Raw genomic sequence first — 25,068 nt, 5'->3', positions numbered from 1 at the left:
GCTGTATAGACCTTCCCAGTAGACAAAGTCAAACATCATCTTGGTTGGTAAGCTCCACTTCCTCGGAGTTACTAGGTCTATACATTGGAGTCTATTTTATATATACATGTTTGATGTGTAGGTCGAGGCCCTGTCCCGGCCATGATACAGTTCAGTTATCCCTAGAGGCTTGTATACAAGTCCTGTATATTTTATATATCAGTATTGTGTCTTTACTAGCCCTATGTAGATGTTTAGTTTGGTATTGCTGGTTGTAGGCGTTATTTTCAGATGATTCAGAGATGATTCAGAATATGACCTCATCGGCCTAAGTTGAGGGTTACCCCTCTAGAGTTCACAGTTACAGAGTGGTACGCTCGGGTCAAGTATAGCACCGGGTGCCAGCACACCTCTTCAGGTTTGGGGCGTGACACATGTCATCAACATAAAGTAATAAGATAATAAAGTCATCATCAGAGAATTTTTGAAGAAAAACTCAATGTTCTAAAGAAGACTTCTTGAAGCCCTGCTGATTCATAAAGGAACCAAACTTCATGTACCACTGTCTTAGATCTTGTTTCAAACCATACAAGCTTTTCTTCAACTTGCAAACGAAATTCTCTTTTCCCTTGACTTCAAAACCTTCTGGTTGTGCCATGTAAATTTCTTCATCCAAGTCACCATGAAGAAAAGCGGTTTTAACATCTATTTGCTCAATCTCTAAATCTAGACTTGTAGCCAAGCCCAGAACAACCCTAATGGATGACATCTTCACAAGTGAAGAAAAAGTTTCATCAAAATCAAATCCCTTTTTCTGATCAAAATCTAGCCTTGTATCGTGGAACTAGGTTACCATCTTCATGTTTCACCCTAAAAACCCACATGTCTTTCAAAGATTTTCTGTCTTTAGGTAGCTTAACCAAATCAAAGGTATTTATCATGCAAGGATTTCATCTCATCCTTCATAGCATCAAACCACTTTTATTTTTCATCACTATCCATGGCCTCTTCAAAATATTCAGGTTCTCCCCCATCAGTCAAGAGTACATATTCAGTAGGAGGATAACGAGATGAAGGTACTTTCTCTCTAGTAGATCTTCTGAGAGAACACTTTGGATCATCAATAGTAGTTGGTTGTTGGTCAACCACATCATCATGCACTAGACCATCAACAACATCTTGCTTGTCACTCTGATCATGATCACCATCTTCATTATCAACTTGATTATCATTAAATTGGAGAATTCATCACGTGGAATAGTCATAGGAATTGGATCAACATCAATTAAGCTCTCACTGCTTTGAGAATCAACCTTCTAAACCTTTTCAAAATTTTTAATTGTTTGGTCTTCAAAGAACACAACATCGCGGCTTCTAACAAGTTTCTTTTCAACTGGATCATAAAAACGATAGCCAAATTCATCTTGACCATAACCAATGAAGATATACTGCCTAGTTTTACCATCCAGCTTTGACCTCTCATCCTTAGAAACATGCACAAAGGCCTTACACCCGAAAACTCTCAAGTGATCATAAGAAATATTCTTACCAAACCAAACTTTGTCAGGGACATCACCATCCAAAGCAACAGTAGGAGACAAATTAATAACATAAGCAGCAGTATTAAGTGTTTCTACCCAAAAGGAGTTTGGCAGCTTAGCATCTAAAAGCAAACATCTAACCCTCTCAACTAAAGTTCTATTCATCCTCCCTACTAAACCATTCAACTGAGTTGTCTTTGGAGGAGTTTTCTGATGCCGAATACCCTGCGATCTGCAATAATTATCAAAAGGACCAATATAATCACCACCATTGCCTTAATCGGATCCATTTTAATTTCTTCCATGTCTGCCTCTCAACCAAGGCCTGAAAATTCTTGAGCACATCGAGTACTTGATCGTTGGACTTTCAAAGGAAATACCATAGTTTGCGAGAATTATCATCAATAAAGGTCACAAAGTAAAGTGCACCACCATGAGGCCTGACTTTAAACGGACCACATAAATCAGAATGTACCAATTCCAGCAAATCAAGCTTTCTCGAAAGCGGTTGACTCTGAAAAGAAATTCTTTTCTATTTTCCGGCTAAGCAGTGAACACATATCTGTAATTTTGATTGCTTTACTCCAAAAAGTAAATTCTTATTAGCCAAACTATCAATCCCCTTCTCACTAATATGACTCAACCTTCTATGCCATAACTCAGATGAATCATTCTCCACCAAATTAACTGAGTCAATAGTAATGGAACCATGCATTTTGTACAAGGAATACAAGAAAAAGGGCCTATCGCGAGGGGAAAAGCGGTCGTTAGAAGTCCGAATTCCGTCGTTATAAGATTGTAGCGGCCGGAGAAAATCCTGTCGTCACCCGTCGTTAAAAGCCTTGACATTAAAAGTTAACGACCGGACTGTAAGTCGGTCGTTAAAGATCCTTTAGCGACAACATAAATTCCGGTCGTTGTATGTTTTTTTTAGCGACAGATTTTCCCTTCGTTAAATTGTCATCCCGGTCGTTAAAAAACTTTATGGGAGCAACAAATTTGGTCATTACAGGAAATGCCCAAATTTCCCTTCGATAATGAGAAGTTTTACTAAATATATTTATAAAACTTTATTTTACTAAATATAAAATAATTATTTCATACACAAACGACACAATCAAAACTATATTAAATAATCAATATTCATATGAAACTTCATCGTTGATACAAAGAACTAAAGAATAATAAATTCATCCAAATTGTATGACAACATTTTAACAACTCCTGAAAAGAGAAAAAAATGCGTTCAATGTACATAAGACGTCTTTAAACCACCCCTAACAAAATAAATTTCTTGTATTTCAACTTTTTGCTCTGCACTTTTTCAAGGATTGATACTTCGAACTTCCAAATTCTTGATCTGCTACACTTTACTCATATATGCCTTGTATTAGAACTACTAGATAATTTTGCCCATGCTTCACAGGGGCCCAACAATTTGCAGTCTAAAGTCATCTTTATTTGCAAAATTGCAACTAAAGATTATCACCGGATGATATCTTATGCTCAATTCTAGGTAAGCTTCACGGCACTTTGACTTTACCAAACATGATACTTGCAGCTTGTTAGATTATTCCTTCAACATTACCATAAATTGAGCAACCTTGAAAGTGTTAAACATTGTTGAGAATTGAAGAAAACCTAGTATAACCTGAAAGAAACTGTTACGAAGAAGCAAATACCTCTTATATTTAGCTTAAAGTATATATATTTTATGTATATCGCCTCATGGTTTACTCGTGTTTCGTAGATTTCGGATGCAAGATGTATTGATTTATGTTAATTCGTAGTGTTTTAATGTGTAGGAATCATGTGGATGCAATATGAGGTGAAAGGTGCGAGATTAGAACCAAAACGGAGAAAAATGGGTAATGTTGAATTCCAACGCCACAGGCAGCGCCCCATGCCACCTGTGGCACCGTTTACAGAATGTTCGGCAGGCCAGCGCCAGCGCGGGAATGTCTCCAAATCTGTCCGGGACAAGGTTATTTCAGCCCTAGATCTACCCAACGCGTATAAAACAAAGACTAAGCTTATTTTGAGTGGGGAGACGCTACTTTGAAGGAAAAATACACACGAGGAACATCCGGGAGCGATATCTCAGTTTTCTTCATCTTTTCTTATTATTTTCAATTATCCAACACTTATGAAATTGTTTGATATTATCATGAGTGGCTAAAACACATAGTTCTGGGATTGTAATTTAGCCATGAATATTGTTGTTTAACATTGACATAACCTTGATTACAATTCACCAATATATGGTTGTTTCTTCAATTATGTGATTAATTGCTTAATTGCCTTGCCAGCAGTTAGGTTCTATTTACTATCTATGCTATGGTTGGAAAAGCCATATTTAGATTAGAGAATAATTGAAGAGAGCACGATCTAAACTCTGAAGGGGAGGGGATTTGTTGTTAGGATAGGAATATACCTAGTCACCGTGCTTAATTAAATATCGTAATTAGGATAGGAATAAACCTAGTCACAGTACTTAATTAAATATCGTAATCTTAATGCATTCTTAATAGATTGATTTCATAGGAATATACGCATTAATCTATTTTGAATAGGCGAGTAGTACTTCGGGAGAAGGCTACGATAGCAATTGTTCGATTAATTAGCAACCATAAGTGAATTGTATGAAAGGGAGAGTTAACTAGAATACAATAGGATTGGCGAATCGATCACAACCCTGGAATATTTGTTTCTACTGAATACACAACAATCATTTTGCTGCTTGATAATTTAGTTACTAGTTAGAATTATTATTTAATATAATCACACTTTTGAACTCGAATTGGCTCGACTAAATAACAATCTTGGTGAATTTAGTGGATAGTTAATACAAGTCTCTGTGGGTTCGACACTCGACTTATCATCTTATTACTTGTACGACCACGTATACTTGCGTGTGCATTTGGAAGCAATAAGTTTTTGGCGTCGTTGCCGGGGACTTGAATATTGACTACTTTCTAGTTTTAGCTATAATTATTTATTTCGTCAAGTCTAACGTTACTTAATTGTTGCTCTGCTCTCAAGAACCTTGTTTGAATGCGAAGGGTCAGAAGCCAGAACATACTTCAAGGCTTTTATCCCGAACGTTAGAGAACATTTCGTAGGAGGCTGAGCGAAGCAAGGGACACAAATAATCTTCAGGTACTTGTTCAACATCCTATGAACATGGTAGAGGAGCAGCATATGGCGGTTCAGGAGGTGACAATGCCCAGCATTGCTAATGTCACCTCCAGCATTGTGAGGCCAAGAATCACTGGGCACTTTGAGCTAAAACAAAGCATGATCCATCTACTTTATGCAAATGGGTTGTTTATGGGTCTTCCACATGAGGATCCATAACATCATATCCTGAAATTCTTGAAGATTAGTGATACTTACATCACTAATGGAGTCACTCCAGACTATGTGAGGCTCACACTATTCCCATTCTCTCTATTGGGCTAAGCAAAGCGATAGTTGAAGGTAGAACCAGCTAATTCTATTACATCATGGAATGATCTGGCAAGGAAATATTTGGCAAGGTTCTTCCCTTCAGGAAAAACTGCAAATATCATAAGTGAGATAGTCGCCTTCAAACACAAAGCGGGGGAGTCTTTATACTCAGTTTGGGAAAGGTTCAAGAGGCTGCTCAGAGACTGTCCTCATCACAATCAGACAAACAAAGTGTTAGCTCACACTTTAATAGAAGGGCGATCCAGAGACAAAGATTGTGGTAGATGTTGCAGCTAGAGGTCAAGTGTTGGAGAAAATCTTTGATGAGATATATGCGTTATTGAACAAATTCTCCAAAAGCAATCCTGATTGGCAAGGAGAGATGGCTAGACAGACAATGCAAAAATCTACAGGGGTTCTCGAGTTAGATGTCATCTCTATATTATCAGCGCAAATTTCCATATTTACCAACTATATCAATCACATGACCTTGGTTATTAACAAGCAACAAGCCCAGCCAGTGCAACAGGTTCAAATATTTTATGAAGTCTGTAGAGAGGGTCACACGAGTGACTTATGCCCAGTTAATCCAGAGTCTGTTTGTTTTGTGGGTAATGCAAATAGGGGCCAGACCAAGTCCTCAGAATCAGTACAGGACACAAGCACCTCAATAACATTATAGACCATCTCAAGTTGAACAACATGCAAAGTCAACGAGTCACCTTGAGGAGATGATGAATAGATTTATGGCTGACCAGCAAGCCCAAGCAGCAGAGATATTGAACAGATTTATGGCTGACCAGCAAGCCCAAGTAACAAATGGGGCAACTTGTCAGTGCTCAAAATACTCGACCAGCTGGGGCTCTTCCTAGTGATACTAAGCCTAATTCTAAAGCTCAAGTTAATACGGTTACCTTGAGAAAAGGAAGAGTGTTAGAAGAAGTTCCAAAGAAAAAGAAGTATACAGCTAGTATTGAAGGAGAATTAGTTCCCAAGCCAGTTGAGGAGAATGAGAAAGAGAGCGAAGGATCAGAGCCTGTAATTATGACAAGGCCACCACCTCCATTTCCACAAAGATTGCAGAAGCAAAAAAGATAATGCTAAGTACAAGTAATTCTTAGATATTTTGAGCCAAGTGCGTGTGAATTTGCCTTTGGTGTAAATTTGCAGGAAGTGCCTAAGTATGCAAGGTATCTCAGAGATATTGTGGCAAACAAGCGAAGACATATAGAGTTTGAAACAGTTGTACTTACTGAAGAGTGCAGTGCTAGAGTTCAGAGTAAACTCCCTCCTAAGTTGAAGGATCCTGGGAGTTTCACAATTCCTCTGTCTCATGGAAAACAAGAACTTGGTAGAGCCCTGTGTGATTTAAAGGCAAGTATAAATTTGATGTCATCCTCTTTGTTCAAGCAACTCGGATTGGGGGTGCTTAGACCTAATACAATTACTTTACAGTTAGCAGATAGGTCACTAGTTATGGCAGAAGGAATTATTGAGGATGTGTTAGTTCGAGTGGGAAAGTTTATTCTTCCTGCTAATTTTATTATTCTTGATTACAAGGCAGATGAGGAAGTGCCCATTATTTTGGGTCGACAATTCTTAGCTACTGGTGGAGCGATTATTGGCCTGAGGGAAGGGAAGTTGAAGATGAGAGTTGACGATGAGGAAGTCACTTTTAATGTGTACAAGGCACTTAAGCTCCCTAAGCACTATGAGGACTTATGCATGATTACTGTGGTAGAATTGAAGGGGATAGAGCAGAGTTCTTATGTGAATTGTAGTGATCTAGATGGGACAACTGAGTTAGAGAAGATGGTGTTGCAAGCTGAGTGTGTAAAGATGATTGAGAAAAAAATCATATATGAAAGAGGAGACCTTCCGAGAGCGTGCAAAAAGGCTAGACTTCATGGGAGAAAGAAGAAGAGAAAGCGCCCAACCTGAGCAGAGTAGCAGAGTCGTGCCACGATTATAAATAAGGCTCTTGTTGGGAGGCAACATGGCCAGTATTTTATTTTATTTTATTTTTTTATTTATTTATTTATAGTGTCAAGTTTTGTGTTGTTTTTCTTTTGCAGAGTAGGGGAAGTCTGAGTACCCGAGATAGAAGCTGAGGAGCATGTCTGAGTTTAATTGTGGGGTCGTCTCGACCCTTATTATTGAGGATCATGTCCAAGCTAGGCCCGAGAGTGTCTCAAGGAGTATTTCTCACCCTTGTTTAATATTTTTCTCTGTGATCATGCATCGAGGACTATGCATAAAATAAGTGTGGGGTGGGGAGACTACTTTCTGAAGTGTAATTGTATAAAATAAGTTTTTCATTTAGAACTCGTAGTAGACATTGTCAGGTTCTCAAAAAAACGAAAAAAAAAACGAAAAATATTTAGAAAAAGCTCAAACCTTTCCCGACGATGGACCTTTTGGATAATTTTCTTAAGGGATTATAGTCTGATTAAAAAAACACCAAATAGTTTTTTTTAAGGATAGTTAGGTACTATCCCTTGGTTTTTCTTTGGGCGCCGGTTCTTTTACAATGGTGTAGCTCGAACCGGGTATTTTATTTTTTTTAGAGTAGGTTAGGAAGAAACTGAGTTGCTCGGAGATACCTAGTGACATGTTAGTGCTGGCACATTAAGCTATAACATGCATTCTATCATCCCGTACATTTGATTTGTATTGTGAAGCCTGAGTAAAATAAATAGCCTATTTTGTGACACCTTTCCTCAGTTGTTCGACTTGTATGCCACATAGTGCACTATTGCTTAAATTTCTCAATTATATGTGCTTTCTTGACTTGAGAGTTGAACAGAACTATCTTGATTGAGTCATGTGCAATGTGTGTGTGCGGAATTGTGATTCTTTATGCTATCCTGTGTAGTCTAGAACTTTCCCGGTGTGTTAATCGAAGAGAAATTGTTAGGTTGTGCTAATCTAGGAGATGGCATAGGCGTTTTTGCTTGAGCATAGATATGCTTGTCACTTGAAGATAAAATTTTCCGTTGCTAGCCCCTTTGAGCCTATAGACCTTTTTGGCACCCACATTAAAAGTCGTACCCCTATTTTGTTATTAATTTGAGATTGTTGAACCTTTACCTTTTAAGTCACTTAGTCGCTAAAAGAATTAAGGTGAGAGATTAGGGAGTAGCTTTCGAGTGGAACCATGAAAGGGATCTTAAGGTGCCCTAAAGTTGTGATAAAAGGTCACTAGCCGATAAACCTTAATGTAAGGAGTGTGTGTAGAAATAAATAAGAGAAAAAGAAAAAATTGCAAGAAAGAAAAAGAATAGTTCAAATAATATATAAAAACACACATCTCCTAATCCTACTAATTCGTGCTAGTGGAAATATTGAGGTGCTTAATTGAAAAGAGGGCTATGTTATATATGGTGTATGACGAGTGAATTGGTTGAGAAGGATATGTGCTCAATTTGTGAGTGTAGTGTATTAAAGTGCTTAGGAGAGTTAGTCAATATTCCTAAATATATCCTACCCATCCCTTAGCCTACATTACAACCTTAAAGTCCTTATTGATCCTAGATTTGGTTAGCTTAGATTAGTAGAGATATACACTATTGGCAAGCTTATGGTACGACCACGGGATGTGTAAATTTCTAAGTAATTAAGCGCTATTAAGAAAGTTGATGTGCACTAATTATATTATTTTATGTGTAGACAAGGACTATTATATGAATGATATCAACTCATCATAATAATATATGTATGAGGTGCATTAAGAATGGTTTATGTTCTAAGAAGAGCCCTCAGTCCAAGTCAAGTTGGAAATTTCATGATAGACTAAAGTTTTAAATGGGTACGCACAAAACCCAACTTTGAACGAGAATATATACATACATATATATGGATTTATGTGATTATGTACCTATTAAATGAAATATATTCGAGTCTAGTTTCTAACGCTTCAAACCGTTCGTCATTTGGACATTCCTACAAGAAGTTATGACCAAATTACCAAAGGCTAGAAAAATGCGATTCTGCGACCAATTCTACAATCGCAAAACCATTATGCGATCGCAGAAGTAGTTATGCGACCTCATAATGGCCGCAGACCTGTCCAGTAACGCCCATTTCTGGGCATCGATTTTGCGGTGCATTTGTGACCCGCATACCCATTCTGCAGTCCATTATGCGACCGCAGACCTGCTTTCGGAAGGTTAATTTTTATATTTTCATAACTCGACCCCATTTTGATAAATAGTCTTTGGGCTTATTTTGGAGCAATTATCTGAGGTATTTTAGAGAGAAGTAAGAGTGTTCTAGAGAGAGGAAGTAGATGGAGTATTTTGTTCATCTAGATCTTGCCCAAGCTTTGAAATCCAAAATGGAAATCTCACAAGATCTTCATCTAAGAGGTAAAATTCAAACCCCTAGTCTTCAATTTCGAGTATGGGGTAAAATATGGGTGATTGGGAGTATGATTCTTGGGTGTAAGAGTATTATTTATATATGCTTGTACTAATAAGGTTTTTGGGAAGATTGTTGAGCTCAAATAAGTAAAGATTGGGTTGTGGAGTGAAGGAAATTTTGTAGAAGAACCTTGTAGTTAAATTTGCATACCTAGTGTTTGATAAAATGCTCAAATGAGCTGAGACCATGAATATCTTCCTAATTATGGTTCAATTTTGTTATGTGTTCGAAGTGAAATAAGTGAATTGGGATTATAGAGTATGGCCAATATGCCAAGAATTTAAGTTATGATTGTGGCTAGTAGTATAAATAATTTGAGAGGATGCGATAAAGAATATGAAATGAGCCTCGACTCTATTGTTGAAAATGATTTCGAAAATAAAATTGCGTAAGAGCTTTTGTACTCAATTCATGCCCATAATTGGCTGCTTTAACTAATACTTTGCTTTATAAATATATCCAGTATGATTCGGGTTCTTACATACTCGTGTGTTGAAATTGTACATTGTCATTTATGGGGTAGAGTATTGCAAGAATAAATGGTGTATTGATTATTTTTTATTTTTATGAGTGTTTCTATTGCTTGTTGGTATGCTCCATTCTTTGAGAAGAAATCATTTGTGTTTAAAGTTTCCATTACAAATGGATTTGAAGTATATGATTTCTGAAATATTCTACATGTTATTATTTGATGGTGATCTTTGAAATTGAATGAGGTGAAAGTGTGGAATATCAAATACGGCCATCGTACCAGGAATAAAGAATCTTGTGAATGGCCAACTGAGCCAACGAAATATTATCGATGTGAATGACTGGAAATACTAATGAGAATTTATACAATGTGAAAGATGTTGAGGTGAGTACAATTGTATTTATGTTATCTCGGTGTGAAAATCAAATCAAAAATATTTTTGGGAGCATCATTAGCAAAACCGAGGAAGGGTGGGTCACAAGGCCCACACCTGAAACTACACGTGCCGGTGTAGGGGTGGATTGTGATTATTCCCCTTATTTGGGATGAAATTGAAATATTGGAGAAATTGTGATATTATTTCCCTTAATTGGGATGAAACTGGTAACAATTGTAGATTGGAAAAGTCAACCCACGCGGCATATGTGGGGAGGCGGCCTAGCTGATCGGGTGGAGATCGGATGCCATGTTGCGCACATGGTGGTACTACTATTGGTAATAACTTTATTTCGCATCACATGTCAAACCACATTGTTCATGGGGAGATGACCTAGCTGATCGGGCGTGATCGGACTCCGTGCTAACAAAGTCGGTGGTATATCGGTGCTAATAATCTCCCAACCAAAATTGTATATAAAGTTCGTATTTTGAAAATTATTATGTTTTAACTGGACATTTGGATATTGTTGATTGTGACTTGTTGTTTCTATGTGTTGCCTTTTCTTATATGGGCATTCTATTTTGAAAGAGGACCTTTAGCTATACATACTAGTGCTATTCGACAGTACTAATGTCCCTTTTGCCGGGGGCGCTGCATCTTTAATGGATGCAGGTAGTTCTACAGCAGGCGTCATTGATCAGTGATAGCAGTACACCCTTTTTAGCTGATTTGGTGAGCCCCACTTCATTTTGGGGTCATATATCTTTTGTTTCTCATGTACTGTATTTTGAGATATAGCAGGGGCCTTATTGCCGGCATTTCTATATTACTCTTCTATTGTACTTAGAGGCTCCGTAGACAAGTTGTGGGTTATGACTGATATTGGGAATTGAACTAGAAATGTTGGTATTTGGAAATCATATTTTTTCATTAATTCTATAAACTCGTAATATTTTGGAAATTATGAATGAAGCTGCTAATGAGAATGAAAAGAAAGTTGTTAATAAAATCTTTTCAGTGTTTGATTAATGGAGTATATCTCCTCTTTATTCATGGATGAGTTTGGGTAGAAAAAAACCTAACAGGCTTGCTCAGTCGAGTTCTCTCGGTTGAGTGACGGTCGCGCTTCCCGTGTTTTGGGCGTGACAGGATGCACATGAATTCTTTGTGAGAGTGAGTGAATTTTGTTCAACTGTGTGATGTCCTTAATTTATATTCAAAAGCATACTTGAATGTGTGGACTATTATATATTCACTCTTTTATTTGTTGGTGAGGGCACATGATCTCATGAAGGACTGGTAATGTTGTAAACTTCTTTTGTTAGGTGAGTGTATGAGTTGAGGGTGCTTAGTAGTAACAAGTCGGCACTTGAGGTAGGGTGGTTACGGATAGGTTGTTTGTATTGATTGAATTGAAAGGATAGACTTGGGCATGTTTAAAACGGGAAGAATGTAAATTTTGTATGTTAATGCTTGATTGCCGGTATCGATAATAGTCAAGGGTAGAGTGTATGGTTAAAAAATTGAAGTGCTCCTCTCTAGTTGAGATGTGTACGTTGTTTGGGTGTAGTTGATAGTCCCGTTGCTCGAGGACGAGCAAGAGTCTAAGTGTGGGGTGTTGATATTTAGCTTAATGTATATATATTTATATGTATATCAGCTCATATTTTACTCGTGTTTCGTGGATTTCGAATGTAAGATGTATTGATTTGCGTTTATTCGTGGTGTTTTAATGTGTAGGAATTATTCGGATGCAATATGGGGCGAAAAGTGCGATATTAGAGCCAAAACTGAGAAAAATGGAAAATGTTGAATTCCAGCGCCACAGGCAGCGCCCCACGCCACATGTGGCACCGTTTACAGAATGCTCAGCAGGCCGGCGCCAGGGCCCCCACGCTGCCCTGGACGCTGGTGATAGGAATGTCTCCAACTCTGCCCGGGACAAGGTTATTTCGGCCCTAGACCTACCCAATCCGTATAAAAGCAAGACTGTGCCTATTTTGCGAGGGAAGACGCCACTTTGAAGGAAAAATACACGCGAGGAATATCCGGGAGCGAGGATATCTCAGTTTTCTTCATCTTTTATTAGTATTTTCAATTATCCAACATGAAATTATTTGATATTATCATGAGTGGATAAAACCCATTGTTCTGGGATTGTGATTTATCCATGAATATTGTTGTTTAACGTTGACTTAACCTTGATTACAATTCACCAATATATGGTTGTTTCTTCAATTCTGTGATTAATTGCTTAATTGTCTGTCCAGTATTTAGGTTCTATTTACTATCTATGCTATGCTTGAGAATGCCATGTTTAGATTAGAGAAGAATTGAAGAGAGAGCGATCTTAACTCTGAGGGGGACGGATTTATTATTAGGATAGGAATATACCTAGTCACCGTGCTTAATTAAATATCGTAATCTTAATGCGTTCTTAATAGATTGATTTCATAGGAATATAAGCGTTAATCTATTTTGAATAGGCAAGTAGTACTTCGGGAGAAGGCTACGAGAGCAATTATTCGATTAATTAGCAACCGTGAGTGAATTGTATGAAAGGGAGAGTTAACTAGAACACAATACGATTGGCGAATCGATCACAACCCTGGAATATTTGTCTCTACTGAATACACAACAATCATTTTGCTGCTTGATAATTTAGTTACTAGTTAGAATTATTGTTTAGTATAATCACACGTTTGAACTCGAATTGGCTCGACTAAATAACAATCTTGGTGAATTTAGTTAGTAGTTAATACAAATCTCTGTGGGTTTAACACTCGACTTATCATCTTATTTCTTGTACGACCATGTATACTTGTGTGTGCGTTTGGGAGCAACACTCTCCATTAGAATTGGACTTTACGCGGTTACTGAGATGTAAATCTTCTAATATAAGTAATATATGCATCGTAAAAAAGCTATAACACTTAAAGACTTGAATCACAAATTAGGTGATATGTTACTACAGTTAGGTGATGTATGAAAGAGTAAAGTTATAATGAGTACATAAAGTGTTTAGTAAGCAGTACATAAAGAATCGCACAATCAAGTGCTTTTACAGTGCAATCAAGTGTTTAGTAAGCAGCCCTCTTTGTGTTCATCAGTATATACAGAATCACACAATTTCTTTTGCAATGAACTGTCTAAGAAACTGTTAAATTTGATTCAAGCTATGAAAAATAGGTTATTAGCCCATTCATATTTATTGGAAGAGAAAAAATAGCGCATTCATTATTATCGGAACAGAAAAAAGAGCTCATTCGTTAGTTAAAGGGGCGCAAATTGTTAACTTCGTTTTTAAAAGAGCTGTTGAACCTGATATGATAGGCAAAATATGGGAAATAGGAAGCAGAAGTAAAGTTCTCCAGAAATAGCATGCACTACTCCACTCCCATCAGGTATAACGTTTTCGGTTCAATTAAAAAAATACAACTAAAAAACTATGAGACAACTAAAAACTATGTAAAAATTTAAATCAATTAACTCAAGATGACAACAGGTCCATTGTTATATTACTGATAGTAGGCACTCTTCAGTTTACTCATGAATTTTTCTAAAGTAATTCCCCGAGCTTTAATTAATCCACTTCAAATTATATACTATTTCTGCTCTTCCTCTTCTTATTGCTTATACTTTACTGAACGTGATGAATAGGCATTACTTTATAGTTCTCAATCTTTATTCAATGTCACTCAAAACAATCTCTAGAGATCTACGTCAACAGAAATGTTAAGCACAAGATAATTTTATTCCAATACAAATGATCCAAAGAAAAGAGCATTTTATTCAATTATATAACAAGAAGTATCACAGAGTTCAAATGCAGCAACTTAGACAAAGAAAAGAATTATATGTGAAACAACTTACTCATTTGGTCAGGATCCTTCTTCAATATACCCTCATCTCTCACTTTCTTCCTCTTTTTCTTGTTCTGGGGAAAAATAAAAAAGCAAAAATAAATAAATTTCACATAAACCCCACCTAATAACTTGTTACGGGATATTCAAACAAACAACTCTTCGTAAGAACCATCCTTCAATTTTCCTTTTGTTTCAAATAGATATCTCATAAGACTCAAAGTTTGTCTGCGTGTACATAAAAACGTAAAATATGCAAGTAAAAACAATAGGTTTGAATGTTATGTCCACAAAAGCATATAAGCAAAATAATTAATCTGAACCAACCTCTTTTCCTAATTTTCTGTTGTATCATATTACAGATGATATAAACATATAGCCACTGCTAGATAATCGATCTTTTCTATCAGAGAATTAATCTCATAATTTGAGAGGAGTCCTATAATAAGAATAAAGTATATGAAGCCATTCAATATTTAAGACGTTAAGAACGATGATACATGAACATATATCTATAACAGTTCAAGTGCAAGAAAAAGGTCAATTAACATAAAGCAATCTACATGAGATTATTATCTCTTCTCTATAAATAGACCACATTGCCACAGTCTAAACAAAAGCTCAAATTCTTTACAATTAAATGAATAAAAGTGAATCAAGAGAGAAAATATCTTAACATTAAAAGATTACCCATGTTCTGTTGAGATTATTTATGACTAAATTCCATATGGTTTTGTATACGGTAAAAATCGGGCCTACCCGATTTTGCTGTTTGATCGAGACAAGGGAGTCGCATCGAGCGTAGCCTCGTAATAAATCAGACCCGAGCTCGAAGATGAGACATCAAGCCTAGAGATCGAAGTGTACGTTGAGACCAAGGCCAGAAATAATCGAGACCAAGTATGACCGACGTCGAGGGCAGCATAATAACGAAATGACGAGATATCAGTAACCGGTCGAAGATCACGGCGTGAATCTCAGAACGGATATCCGTGACTGGTCGAGGATCATGGCGTGAATCTCGGAACGGACCAAATCAGAAGCGGTTAACTAGCTGTTTATATGATTTTCTTCTGTAATTCAAAACATACCATAACTAAATTTCCTCTAGTATATAAAGAGGAGTTCCAATCATTTGTAAGGAGGTTTGACGGATAAGAATATACATATACGTTGCTTTCTTTGCCTTACTTACTGTTCATCACTTCTTGTTCCATCCTCTACTGTTCTTATTAACTAAACCTCGAGACTATCTTGAATCGAGGTCGAGGCATTGTTTACAGACTGGTTAGATTTACTTTTGTCCAATTTATCTATTTAATTATTTATTTACCAATTGGTACTGGTTTAAATCACATATCCTTAAAAACACAATATAAGTTTAATTGTTACTCAATTTTTAGAATAAACAGTTTGGCGTCCACCGTGGGGCTAAAGATAATAGTAATTGTTCAGTACTGATTCTGGTAAAACACACTATTTTACGCTTGTTCTTGTCGAGTGTCTTTGCTTTCATGTTAAAACATGTCAAACTCACAAAACGCATCCACACACGGTGAAAATGGCGTCGGATTCCACGATGAAAATGAAAATGTGATCGCTTCAGGAGTCGAGGAGCCACAGGCTAATCTCGGGGCAGCACTGGTTGCCAACCCAGTCGTGATCAGTTCGCACGTTGCTCTAAACGCGGACCTAGGTGTAGATCTCGATGGGAGTGTATGCAGAGAAGGCTGATCTAGTGGCCAAGGAATACAGGACAAAGGAGATGAAGGAGTTAGTCTCCAAGTGATATTCGAGATTCTTCAGGCTCATCAAGCCGCTATTGCTCAATTACAAAATCAACATAGAGCTCCGAATAGGGTCGAGCCGGAAATTACTCGCCGTACCGAGACAGTATCGGAAAGGTCGAATGGTAACGAATCGGGGACTAATCCTGTGGTAATGAAAATGCTCGAGGAGCTCACCAAAAGAATTGAATCAGGGAGAAGAGAATCGAAGGCAACGATAAAAAAATGGAGACATACAACTCTCGAGTTTATCAGATACCGGGGGCACGGCCAATATTGAGAGGGATGGATTCGAAGAAGTTTGTACAAAAGCCGTTTCCTCCAAGTGCGTCTCCGATGCCTATTCCAAAGAAGTTTCATATGCCAGACATACCCAAATACAATGGGACCACCGATACCAATGAGCATGTTACTTCATATACATGCGCCATCAAGGGTAATGATTTAGAGGATGATGAAATTGAATCTGTGCTGTTGAACAAATTCGGAGAGACCCTTTCGAAGGGAGCAATGATTTGGTATCACAATCTGCCACCAAATTCCATCGACTCATTTGCCATTTTAGTAGATTCTTTCGTAAAGGCACACACCGGGGCCATAAAGGTCGCAATGAGGAAATCAGACCTTTTCAAGGTAAGACAAAGGGATAATGAAATGCTGAGGGAGTTCGTGTCCCCATTTCAAATGGAACGCATGGAGTTGCCACCGGTCACAGATGATTGGGCCGTTCAAGCTTTCACCCCAAGGGTTGTACGAACGGAGTTTGATAGCATCACGTTAGTTGAAACCAAATTTGATCGAGTATCCAGCTGTAACTTGGGCAGATGTGCACAATTGATATCAGTCGAAGATCAGGGTCGAGGACGACCAATTAGGAGCCTTTTTCGATTAAGTATATCCAAACAGGTTGACAGTTAAAAACCAGAGGGATATGGACATCGACAGGGAGCCAAGGTCAAACATGGACTGATATCAATCATATACCGCAGATCGAAGGAACAATGGTTCATGACGCAATTCTACCCGGAACGATCGAATAAGTGATCGAGGACAGAATGCTCGGGGAGTTATGAGAAAAAGTGGTTTTGACAAGTATGCCGATCCCATAGAGGCACCTCAGTTATCAAAATATAACTTTAGCATCGATGCATTGGGCATTATATCGGCAATCGAAAGGATCAGAGATACTAGGTGGCCAAAACCCATACAAACCGATCCTTCCCAAAGAAACCCAAATTTGATGTGCAAGAATCATGGCACGTATGGTCAAAAGATCGAGGATTGCAGGCAATTAAGGGAGGAGGTAGCCCATCTATTCAATGAGGGCCACCTTCGAGAGTTCCTCAGCGATCGAGCCAAGAATCATTTTAGAGAAAGGGACGCCAACAGGAAAAATGAATAGGAGGACCAAGAGAAGACCACATTTACGTGTCCCTATGGCACATATGCATTCAAGAGAATGCCCTTTGGTCTCTATAATGCACCTGCGACTTTTCAAAGGTGTATGATGGCTAATTTTACTGACATGGTTGAATGACTTGTAGAAGTGTTCATGGATGATTTCTCCATGTTTGGGTGCTCTTTTGATAATTGTTTAATGAACCTTGATAAAGTTCTTGCTAGGTGTGAAGAGACAAACTTGGTACTAAACTGGGAAAAGTGCCATTTCATGGTATGTGAAGGTATAGTCTTGGGGCACAAGGTGTCCAAAAATAGTTTGCAGGTGGACAAAGCAAAGGTGGAAACAATTGAAAAAGTGCCCCCACCGACAACCGTCAAAGGCATTCGCAGTTTCTTGGGCCATGCAGGTTTTTATCGTTGTTTCATTAAAGATTTTTAGAAAATTTCTTCTCCTTTGTGCAGGCTTCTTGAGAAAGACATCCCCTTCAATTTTGATGATGCATGTCTGAAAGCATTTGAGGAGCTGAAGGGAAGATTGGTGACTGCACTAATTATCATTGCCCCAGATTGGGCGCAGCCATTTGAGTTGATGTGCGATGCGAGTGACATAGCAATCGGAGCTGTTTTGGGGCAAAAGAGGGATAAAACTTTTTACTCCATCTATTACACGAGCAAAACTCTGAATCTAACCCAGATGAATTACAATGTTACTGAAAAAGAGTTGCTTGCAGTGGTGTGGGCGTTTGACAAGTTTAGATCCTATCTATTGGGAACCAAAGTCAATGTCTACACAGATCATTCAGCTATTATTTGAAAAGAAAGATGCCAAGCCGAGGCTGATTCGTTGGGTCCTCCTCTTGCAAGAATTTGACTTGGAGATCCGAGATCGAAAAGGAACAGAGAATCAAGTGGCCGATCACTTGTCCAGATTAAAAAATCGGAACCATGTAGCTGGGGGGGGGGGGGTTTGATCAAAGAAACATTTCCTGATGAGCAGTTATTAGTAATCACCTCGAGTGAAGCCCCGTGGTATGCAGATTATGAGAATTTTATTGCAAGTAGGGTGACGCCAACATAATTGACACCCAATAATAAAAGAAGATTTCTACATGATGTGAGGCTCTACATGTGGAATGAGCCATTCCTATATAAGGAGTGCGCAGATCAGTTGGTACGAAGGTGTGTCCCTGAGGAGGAGATGAACGCAATATTGCATGACCGTCATGCCTCTCCACATGGAGGTCATCATGGTGGGGATAGAACCACCCCAAAAGTTGCTACAATCAGGTTTCTATTGGCCAAAATTATATAAGGATGCACACGCCTTTGTTAAAAAGTGGGACAGGTGCCAAAGAACTGGAACGATCACGAAGAAGCACGAGATGCCTTTGCAAAATATTCTGGCAGTAGAGCTTTTTGATATTTGGGGGATTGATTTCATGGGACTGTTCCCATACTCTAATTGTCACAGGTACATCTTGGTGGCAGTCGTCTATCTGTCTAAGTGGGTTGAGGTCATAGCTCATCCTACTAATGACACAAAGGTAGTAGTAAACTTTGTAAAAAATTACATCTTCACACGCTTTGGGACTCCAAGGGTGTTGATAAGTGACGGAGGAACTCACTTCTGTAAAAAGTTGTTGAATAATGTTCTAGCAATGTATGGAATTAAACACAAGGTTGCCACCGCCTATCAACCCAAATGAGTGGTCAAGTGAAAGTGTCAAACAGAGAGGTAAAGCAGATTCTGGAGAAAACAATAAGTTGAAATAGGAAGGACTGGGCCGGAAAGCTGGACAACGCATTATGGGCATATTGCACTGCATACAAGACCCCTATAGGTACTTCTCCATACAGGTTGGTTTATGGGAAGGCGTGCCACTTGCCCGTTGAGCTTGAACACAAAGCCTATTGGGCGATTAAAAAGCTAAATATAGATATGGACTTAGCCGGTGAGAAGAGGTTGCTACAACTCAACGAGCCTGATGAGTTTCGATTGCACGCGTACGAAAATACCAAGTTGTATAAAGAAAAGACAAAGAGGTGGCATGATAAGCACATCCAACATCGCGAGTTTGAGCCAGGTCAAGAAGTTCTCTTGTTTAATTCGAGGTCGAAACGTTTCCCCGGAAAGCTTAAATCACGATGGGCGGGTCCTTTTGAAGTGGTTAGTGTAAAGCCTCATGGAGCGGTGGAATTGCGTGATATGAGTTCCAATGCGACATTCTTGGTAAATGGCCAGAGAGTAAAATACTATTGGGGTGGTGACATTGCACGTCACAAGACCTCGCTGAACTTGGCTGATGCGTGAAGAACATGTTGCGTCGTGCCGCGACGTTAAATCAGACGCTTCTTGGGAGGCAACCCAAGCATTTTCTTTTGCTTTCATAGTTTCTTATTTTTTTTTCGTTCGTTTTGTATTTTTGATTTTTTTGATTTTTTAGGAGTTCCTTAATTTTTTATTTTTTTTTGTAGGAATTCATTCTTGTATGTATTTATTAAAAATTAAAAAGCTCCAGGTATGGGAAAACAGGGTGGATGCGTCGCATCCCCCTCAGCGTGAAAAATTGGCGGGCCAACTGCTCAAGGCAGTGAAGTCTGCCCAGAGCATCCATAGCGGCATCCATCAAAATCCAAAGAAATCACTTGGGACGCGTCGCGTCCAAGTGAGCAAGCAACAAGTAAGTGTTATATTTGTATTACACTCCACAAGTCCTTAAAACCCCAACTCTCTCTCCTACCTGTTTCCTCTCAACCCCAAACATCACCACCCCAAACACACCGCCTCGCACTGCTGCTGCTCGAAAGAAACGCAGGTACGTTCTTCATCTCCCTCTCTCTCTACTCTTATCTCTTCTCTCTCTCGTTGGTAGCAACAGAATCCCCAACCCAAATTCCCCTAGGTTAGGTCTTGCCAATTTTAATATTACACATGTGACTAAGAGGGGAACTGAAAAAGGTTGAGGCCTGGGGCTATCGTTTCTATTGGTTGTGATGTTAGCGAGATGATAAACTAGAATTCCATTCATCTCGTTAATTTTAGTAGGGTAATCGAATTGCCTAACTGATAGAAAACACTAGGCAAAACTGTTGCTCACCACATGCTCGACGAAATTCCTGTGAGGCAAACTTAGGCGCCGACGAAGTCTGAGTAACTGAGCAACACTAGTATATGCTAGTTAATAAGTGTGGGGTCATTTGCTTGATTGTGTACAACCTTGTCGAAATGTTTCGAGCCTGTGGTAGATTGTCCTAATAAACTGAACATCAGACACATGCTTGACTTCTTGTATTGTAAAGTACTCAATTTGAATTCTGTGCGCTCTATGCATATTGATATGTCTTGAGAATAAGTGTGGGGTCGAGTAGTATGTAATTGAACATGTTTTGCGCAACACTTGGTTCTATCTCTCATTGTGCATAATTATATCTATAAGTGCATAGCTCACTCGTTCGCCACCAGATGAGTGATTACGGCTAAAAACCACAAGTTATGGCGGCAACAAGCAAAACGTCCAAGTAACAAGAACGAGATAATAACAAACAACTGCCCAAAAAGCCTACCGGAAAGGCAGCAGGTGCTCCAAAACCACATAACTAAAGAAAGCGGACTAAGAAAGCAAAGGCATTGCCGACTAGGCAGTTAATTGATGAATCAGAGCAAAAAGAGGAGGAACCATTAGTAAGGAGGACTATGAAGAGGGGTACCACAAACACATCAGCAAATCCACCAAGCAAGGGGATAAAGATCAGAGAACCTGTGCCGCACCAGACCAAATCCTCCAAGCAGAGTGACACGAAAGATAAAGGGAAGCAGAAGGCTACCTCAGAGTCCGAGTCTGATTCGGACTATGAGCTCGCACATGTCGACATGAGCGACGAATGTGAGGGTGAACCAATTGACCGAGTTGCTTAGGAGAAGAATTTTGTTAGTGAAAAGACATTCCGAGCTTATGAGAAGATCTTGGAGTCAAAGAAATATATTCCAGAAAAGCAGATCAACATTGGAGCACTGAAGAAAAAATATCCAGATTTCCTTAAATCAATTCGAGAGGTGAAACAATGGGGACCTATCTTGAACGGCCACGGCAAGGCCAACCTTACTACTGTCAGAGAGCTTTACAGCAATTGGCGTCACTCATGGGGCAGCATTGTGAGAATATGAGGAGTGGATATCAATGTCTCAGCTGAAGCTCTTAACGAGTTCTTAGGGGTGCCGAACACACCAACGAACATGTATGCCTCTATAAGCAAAGAGCCTAATTATTCACGCATTCAGTCCGTCATATGCCCTACCATGAAAGATGCAAATTGGAAGCATGGGAGTGTGGAGTACCATTCTCTGGCCAAAGAATTCATGAGCGCATTAGCATGTGTGGTTCTGAATTTCATATGCAACTGCTTGATTCCATGCCATCACAAAACTAATGTCCCTCGATACCGAGCACTAGTGTTGTATGCTTTATTGGAGGGGATCCTGCTCAGCTTGGGGACCATCATGCATAACCAGATGCAATGAACCGGGATGAACTACAAGTGGAGGTTGTTCTTCGCGAATACCATATCGGCTTACTTGATGGAGATGGGAGTGCTATGGGACACGGAGAATGATAACATCGAGGCTAAAGCTCCAGGACCATATGATGTTACTCATGTACTAGATCCGAACAGGGGAAGGGCTTCTAAGTTCACTATTTAACAGTTATTTGAGCAGATGCAAGCTGATATGCAAGAGAATAGGGATGAGTTGATCGTGACTCGTGCAGAGTTGAATGCCACTAGAGGTGAGTTGATTCAAACTCGCGCGGATCTAAGCCGAGTGCAGGCTGAGCAGGCTATGACGATGAGGGAAGTATCACTACTCCTCCGTGCTCTGGTTCAACATACAAATATAGATATCTCACAGCTGCTTGCATCATCCACTGCTGGACCATCCACCTCTACTCCTCCAATAGTCCCTGAGTCTCCCTCCTCCATGCCTAGTGAGACCGCCGTGCCACATGCTATAGAATCAGCTACACTTGGTGATGATAGGACTATGATCGAGCCCCCTATTCGTGAGGATTCTATTGCTAGGCCAGAGGGGGCCATGATAGATGTCGTGGATACTTCGAGTACTCACTCAGTTGTTGCCGCTACTTCCGTCCCGGCTTCCCAAACCACTGTTGCTGATGCCCTTTCGCAGACCGCGGAAGAGCCCTTCACCTTTACTTGAGGGAGTTCTTCTCACCCTACTCTACTTTATTTGTGTGCATTGGGGACAACGCATAGTTCTAAGTATGGGGTGGGTGCATTATTCATTTTTTGTGTGGATGAACGTACTTAACTATTACAATGTTTGTTGCTTTTGATACTGTAGGGGCTGTAATATTCACTGAATTAATGGCCTGTAATAGTTAGTAAATTCATCTATATGTAGTAACTCTCAGTCTCTTATTGTGTCTATTTGTAGGGAGTAGCATTATAACAGTTAAATAAATAAATAAATAAATAAAATCAGAAAATAGAGGAATTTTCCCGACGACGGACTACCTGGACAGTTCTCTCGAGGGATAAAGATCCTCGGAAAAAAACAAAAAGATTTTCATTTGATTCTTGAAATTAGTGTTAGTATTAGAAAATTGACAGAAAAATAAAGAAATGCACAAAACAAAAATTATTTGCCTTAAGTAGTTAGTAAATTTAATCTATTAGGCAATAATCCCCCTTGGTTTTTTCTTTGTCCATCGGTTCTTTTCCAATGGATGACTTTTTTGAACCGGGTATTAGTTTTTCTTTTTTAGAGTAGCGTAGTATATAAAGACTCAGACTAAATTTAGCACATTCTGTGACTTGTTTGATACCAACAGAGTTAGACCTGAGCACGTGGATTATAACTTTCTCCATGAGTTCGTGAGAACTATTTTTGCCTTGAAAAGTTGAACAGTTTTTTTTGTGACGCTTAGGCTCATTTTCTTAACTCCTGTGCTAACTGCCGTGCTGTGTGCATTACAATTGTGGCTTAACTCCGTACTTGCTTTGATTGAAAGTTGGAATGTAGCCATCCTAAGTGAATCATATGTCATTGTGTGGTGAGATTTTTGTATAAGTTTCATGTAGTACATTTGTGTCTAGAACTTGCCCTGCATGTGAGTTGAAGCGAAATCCTAGGTTTTGCTCAGTTTGAAATATGATTTTAAGCCTTCTTTGATCCTTTTGAATTGTAATGCTACCACAAATAAAATCATCCCTAGTTAGCCATTTTGAGCCCGTAGACCTTTTATTTGGCACCCATAGTACGAGCCTATACCCTTTTGTTCTTAATTGAAACTTTTGATCCTTTTACTTCTTAAAGCACTTTAATTGTGAAATGAGCGCTAAATGAAGTAAGGAGGGGATTTGTGTGGCTTTTGAGTGGAACCAATGAAAGGGAGAAATGTGCACTTATTTTGTAAACTAATACACCATTGGCGAAAATTGAAAAAAAAAAGAGAAGGAAGAATAGAGATGAATAAATATCTGATTTTTGCTAGTGGAGTGTAAATGAAGATAGTGCTTAAAGAAGAAACTTTGTTGGGAGTAATTTTAGTTGTGAAATTGAAGTTGGGATTGAAGAATTTACGCTTAAAGTTGATTATGTGATGTGTTAAAGGGCTTGGGAGGGTGAATCACTATTCCTAAATATATCCTACCCGTCCCTTAGCCCACATTACAACCAGGAAAAGTCCTAATTGATTTTAGATCGAACAAACTTACATTAGTAGAGATTTACATTAAGGGCAAGCATATGGTACCTTTTGTACGCATGTGAACTTCTTTGAGAGAGTGAGCGAGTTCTCCTATTGTTTAAAGTCTTTAAATTACGTTCAAATTTTATTTGAGTGTGTGGATTATCTTTCTCTATTTTGTGGTGAGGGCACATGTTTCATGATAGATAGGCGACGTTATTAAGCTCTTCAGTCAGAGTAAGTAAGTTGGCCGGAAAGTAGTTATGCTAGGGAGTCAGTTTCTGAGGTTGAGATGTCCCGAAATTGCTATTTAATTATTTTTAACTGTTCACTATTGTGGTTGGCATATTTTTTAACATGGAGAAGAAAGTGAGAGAATGCATATGCAAGGTGCTAATTGTTGGTATCAACCAAAGTCATGGGTTGTTAAGCTTAATTGAAATGTGTGGCTTGATAGCGATAAGTTTAATTTTGTTCGATCTGTTGTGGGTTGATTCTACTTTGCTCGAGGACGAACAAAGGATTAAGTGTGGGGTGGTGATGTTGGGAATATTTATATATGTTATAGTGTTACTTCACTCATGTTTTAACCACTTTTTGATGATATTTGATTTTTAAAATGCCCAACATGGGTTGATTATTAGTTTTATGACTAATTGAGTTGTGTGTGATGATTTAGGGTATTTGGAGTGCAAAAATATGAAGAAAAGGTGCTCTAGCTATAGGTGAAGAGGTTGGATGCGTCGTATCCAACCTAGGAAAAATCATTTTTTTTTGCACACTTAGTAGTGAAGCCTGGCCAAGGCTTCCGCCTTAGCATCCGCACCTGGGCACATCAGAGATGGAGAAAAGCTGAGGTTGCATCCACCCTGGCATGCGAAGCTAAAGAAGTGAAAACTGAGGTGGATGCGAAGCATCCACCCTAGCATGCGAAGCTGAAGAAGTGGAAGCTGAGTCGGATTAGAAGAAGGAGAACTTTGGCCCACGACTTTTGCAATATATAAGCCAAAAACGCCTCTTTTAGGTTATCTAACACATTGGGAAGCGGAGAAAAGCCATTACAAAGC

At 38.8% G+C, this 25,068-nt stretch overlaps 1 protein-coding gene and 1 long non-coding RNA gene across 3 annotated transcripts; one reads left to right on the top strand and one right to left on the bottom strand.

Moving 5' to 3' along the window:
- Positions 1–2,628: 2,628 nt before the first annotated feature.
- Positions 2,629–14,774, bottom strand: LOC108945642 (uncharacterized). Of its 2 annotated transcripts, XR_011409842.1 has the most exons (3): positions 14,467–14,774; positions 14,117–14,433; positions 2,629–3,171 (listed from the first exon to the last, which is right to left on the bottom strand). It is a non-coding gene; the product is annotated as an uncharacterized lncRNA (long non-coding RNA). The 2 variants fall into 2 exon arrangements; XR_001969831.3 differs by having other exon boundaries at positions 14,117–14,774.
- Positions 14,775–18,420: 3,646 nt separating this feature from the next.
- LOC138895877 (uncharacterized) lies at positions 18,421–19,605 on the top strand. The gene is made up of 3 exons (XM_070180621.1): positions 18,421–18,581; positions 18,766–18,954; positions 19,068–19,605. Exons 1-3 carry the CDS (start codon positions 18,421–18,423, stop codon positions 19,603–19,605), a joined length of 888 nt encoding a protein of 295 aa, XP_070036722.1.
- The last annotated feature ends 5,463 nt before the right edge of the window (positions 19,606–25,068 follow it).

The sequence above is a fragment of the Nicotiana tomentosiformis genome, chromosome 7 (genome assembly GCF_000390325.3).
Source record: "Nicotiana tomentosiformis chromosome 7, ASM39032v3, whole genome shotgun sequence".
In the NCBI taxonomy this organism is placed as follows: Eukaryota; Viridiplantae; Streptophyta; class Magnoliopsida; order Solanales; family Solanaceae; genus Nicotiana; species Nicotiana tomentosiformis.
Note: the sequence above shows the minus strand (reverse complement) of the source record. Positions and strands in the feature narration are given on the sequence as shown.

Excerpts from the sequence above, each read along its gene's own strand:
- LOC138895877 (XM_070180621.1), top strand. The coding sequence starts at position 18,421 with ATGTGGAATGAGCCATTCCTATATAAGGAGTGCGCAGATCAGTTGGTA. Across the intron at positions 18,582-18,765 it reads CCAAAAGTTGCTACAATCAG|GTACATCTTGGTGGCAGTCG; the intron begins GTTTCTATTGGC and ends TAATTGTCACAG. Across the intron at positions 18,955-19,067 it reads TTGAATAATGTTCTAGCAAT|GAAGGACTGGGCCGGAAAGC; the intron begins GTATGGAATTAA and ends AAGTTGAAATAG.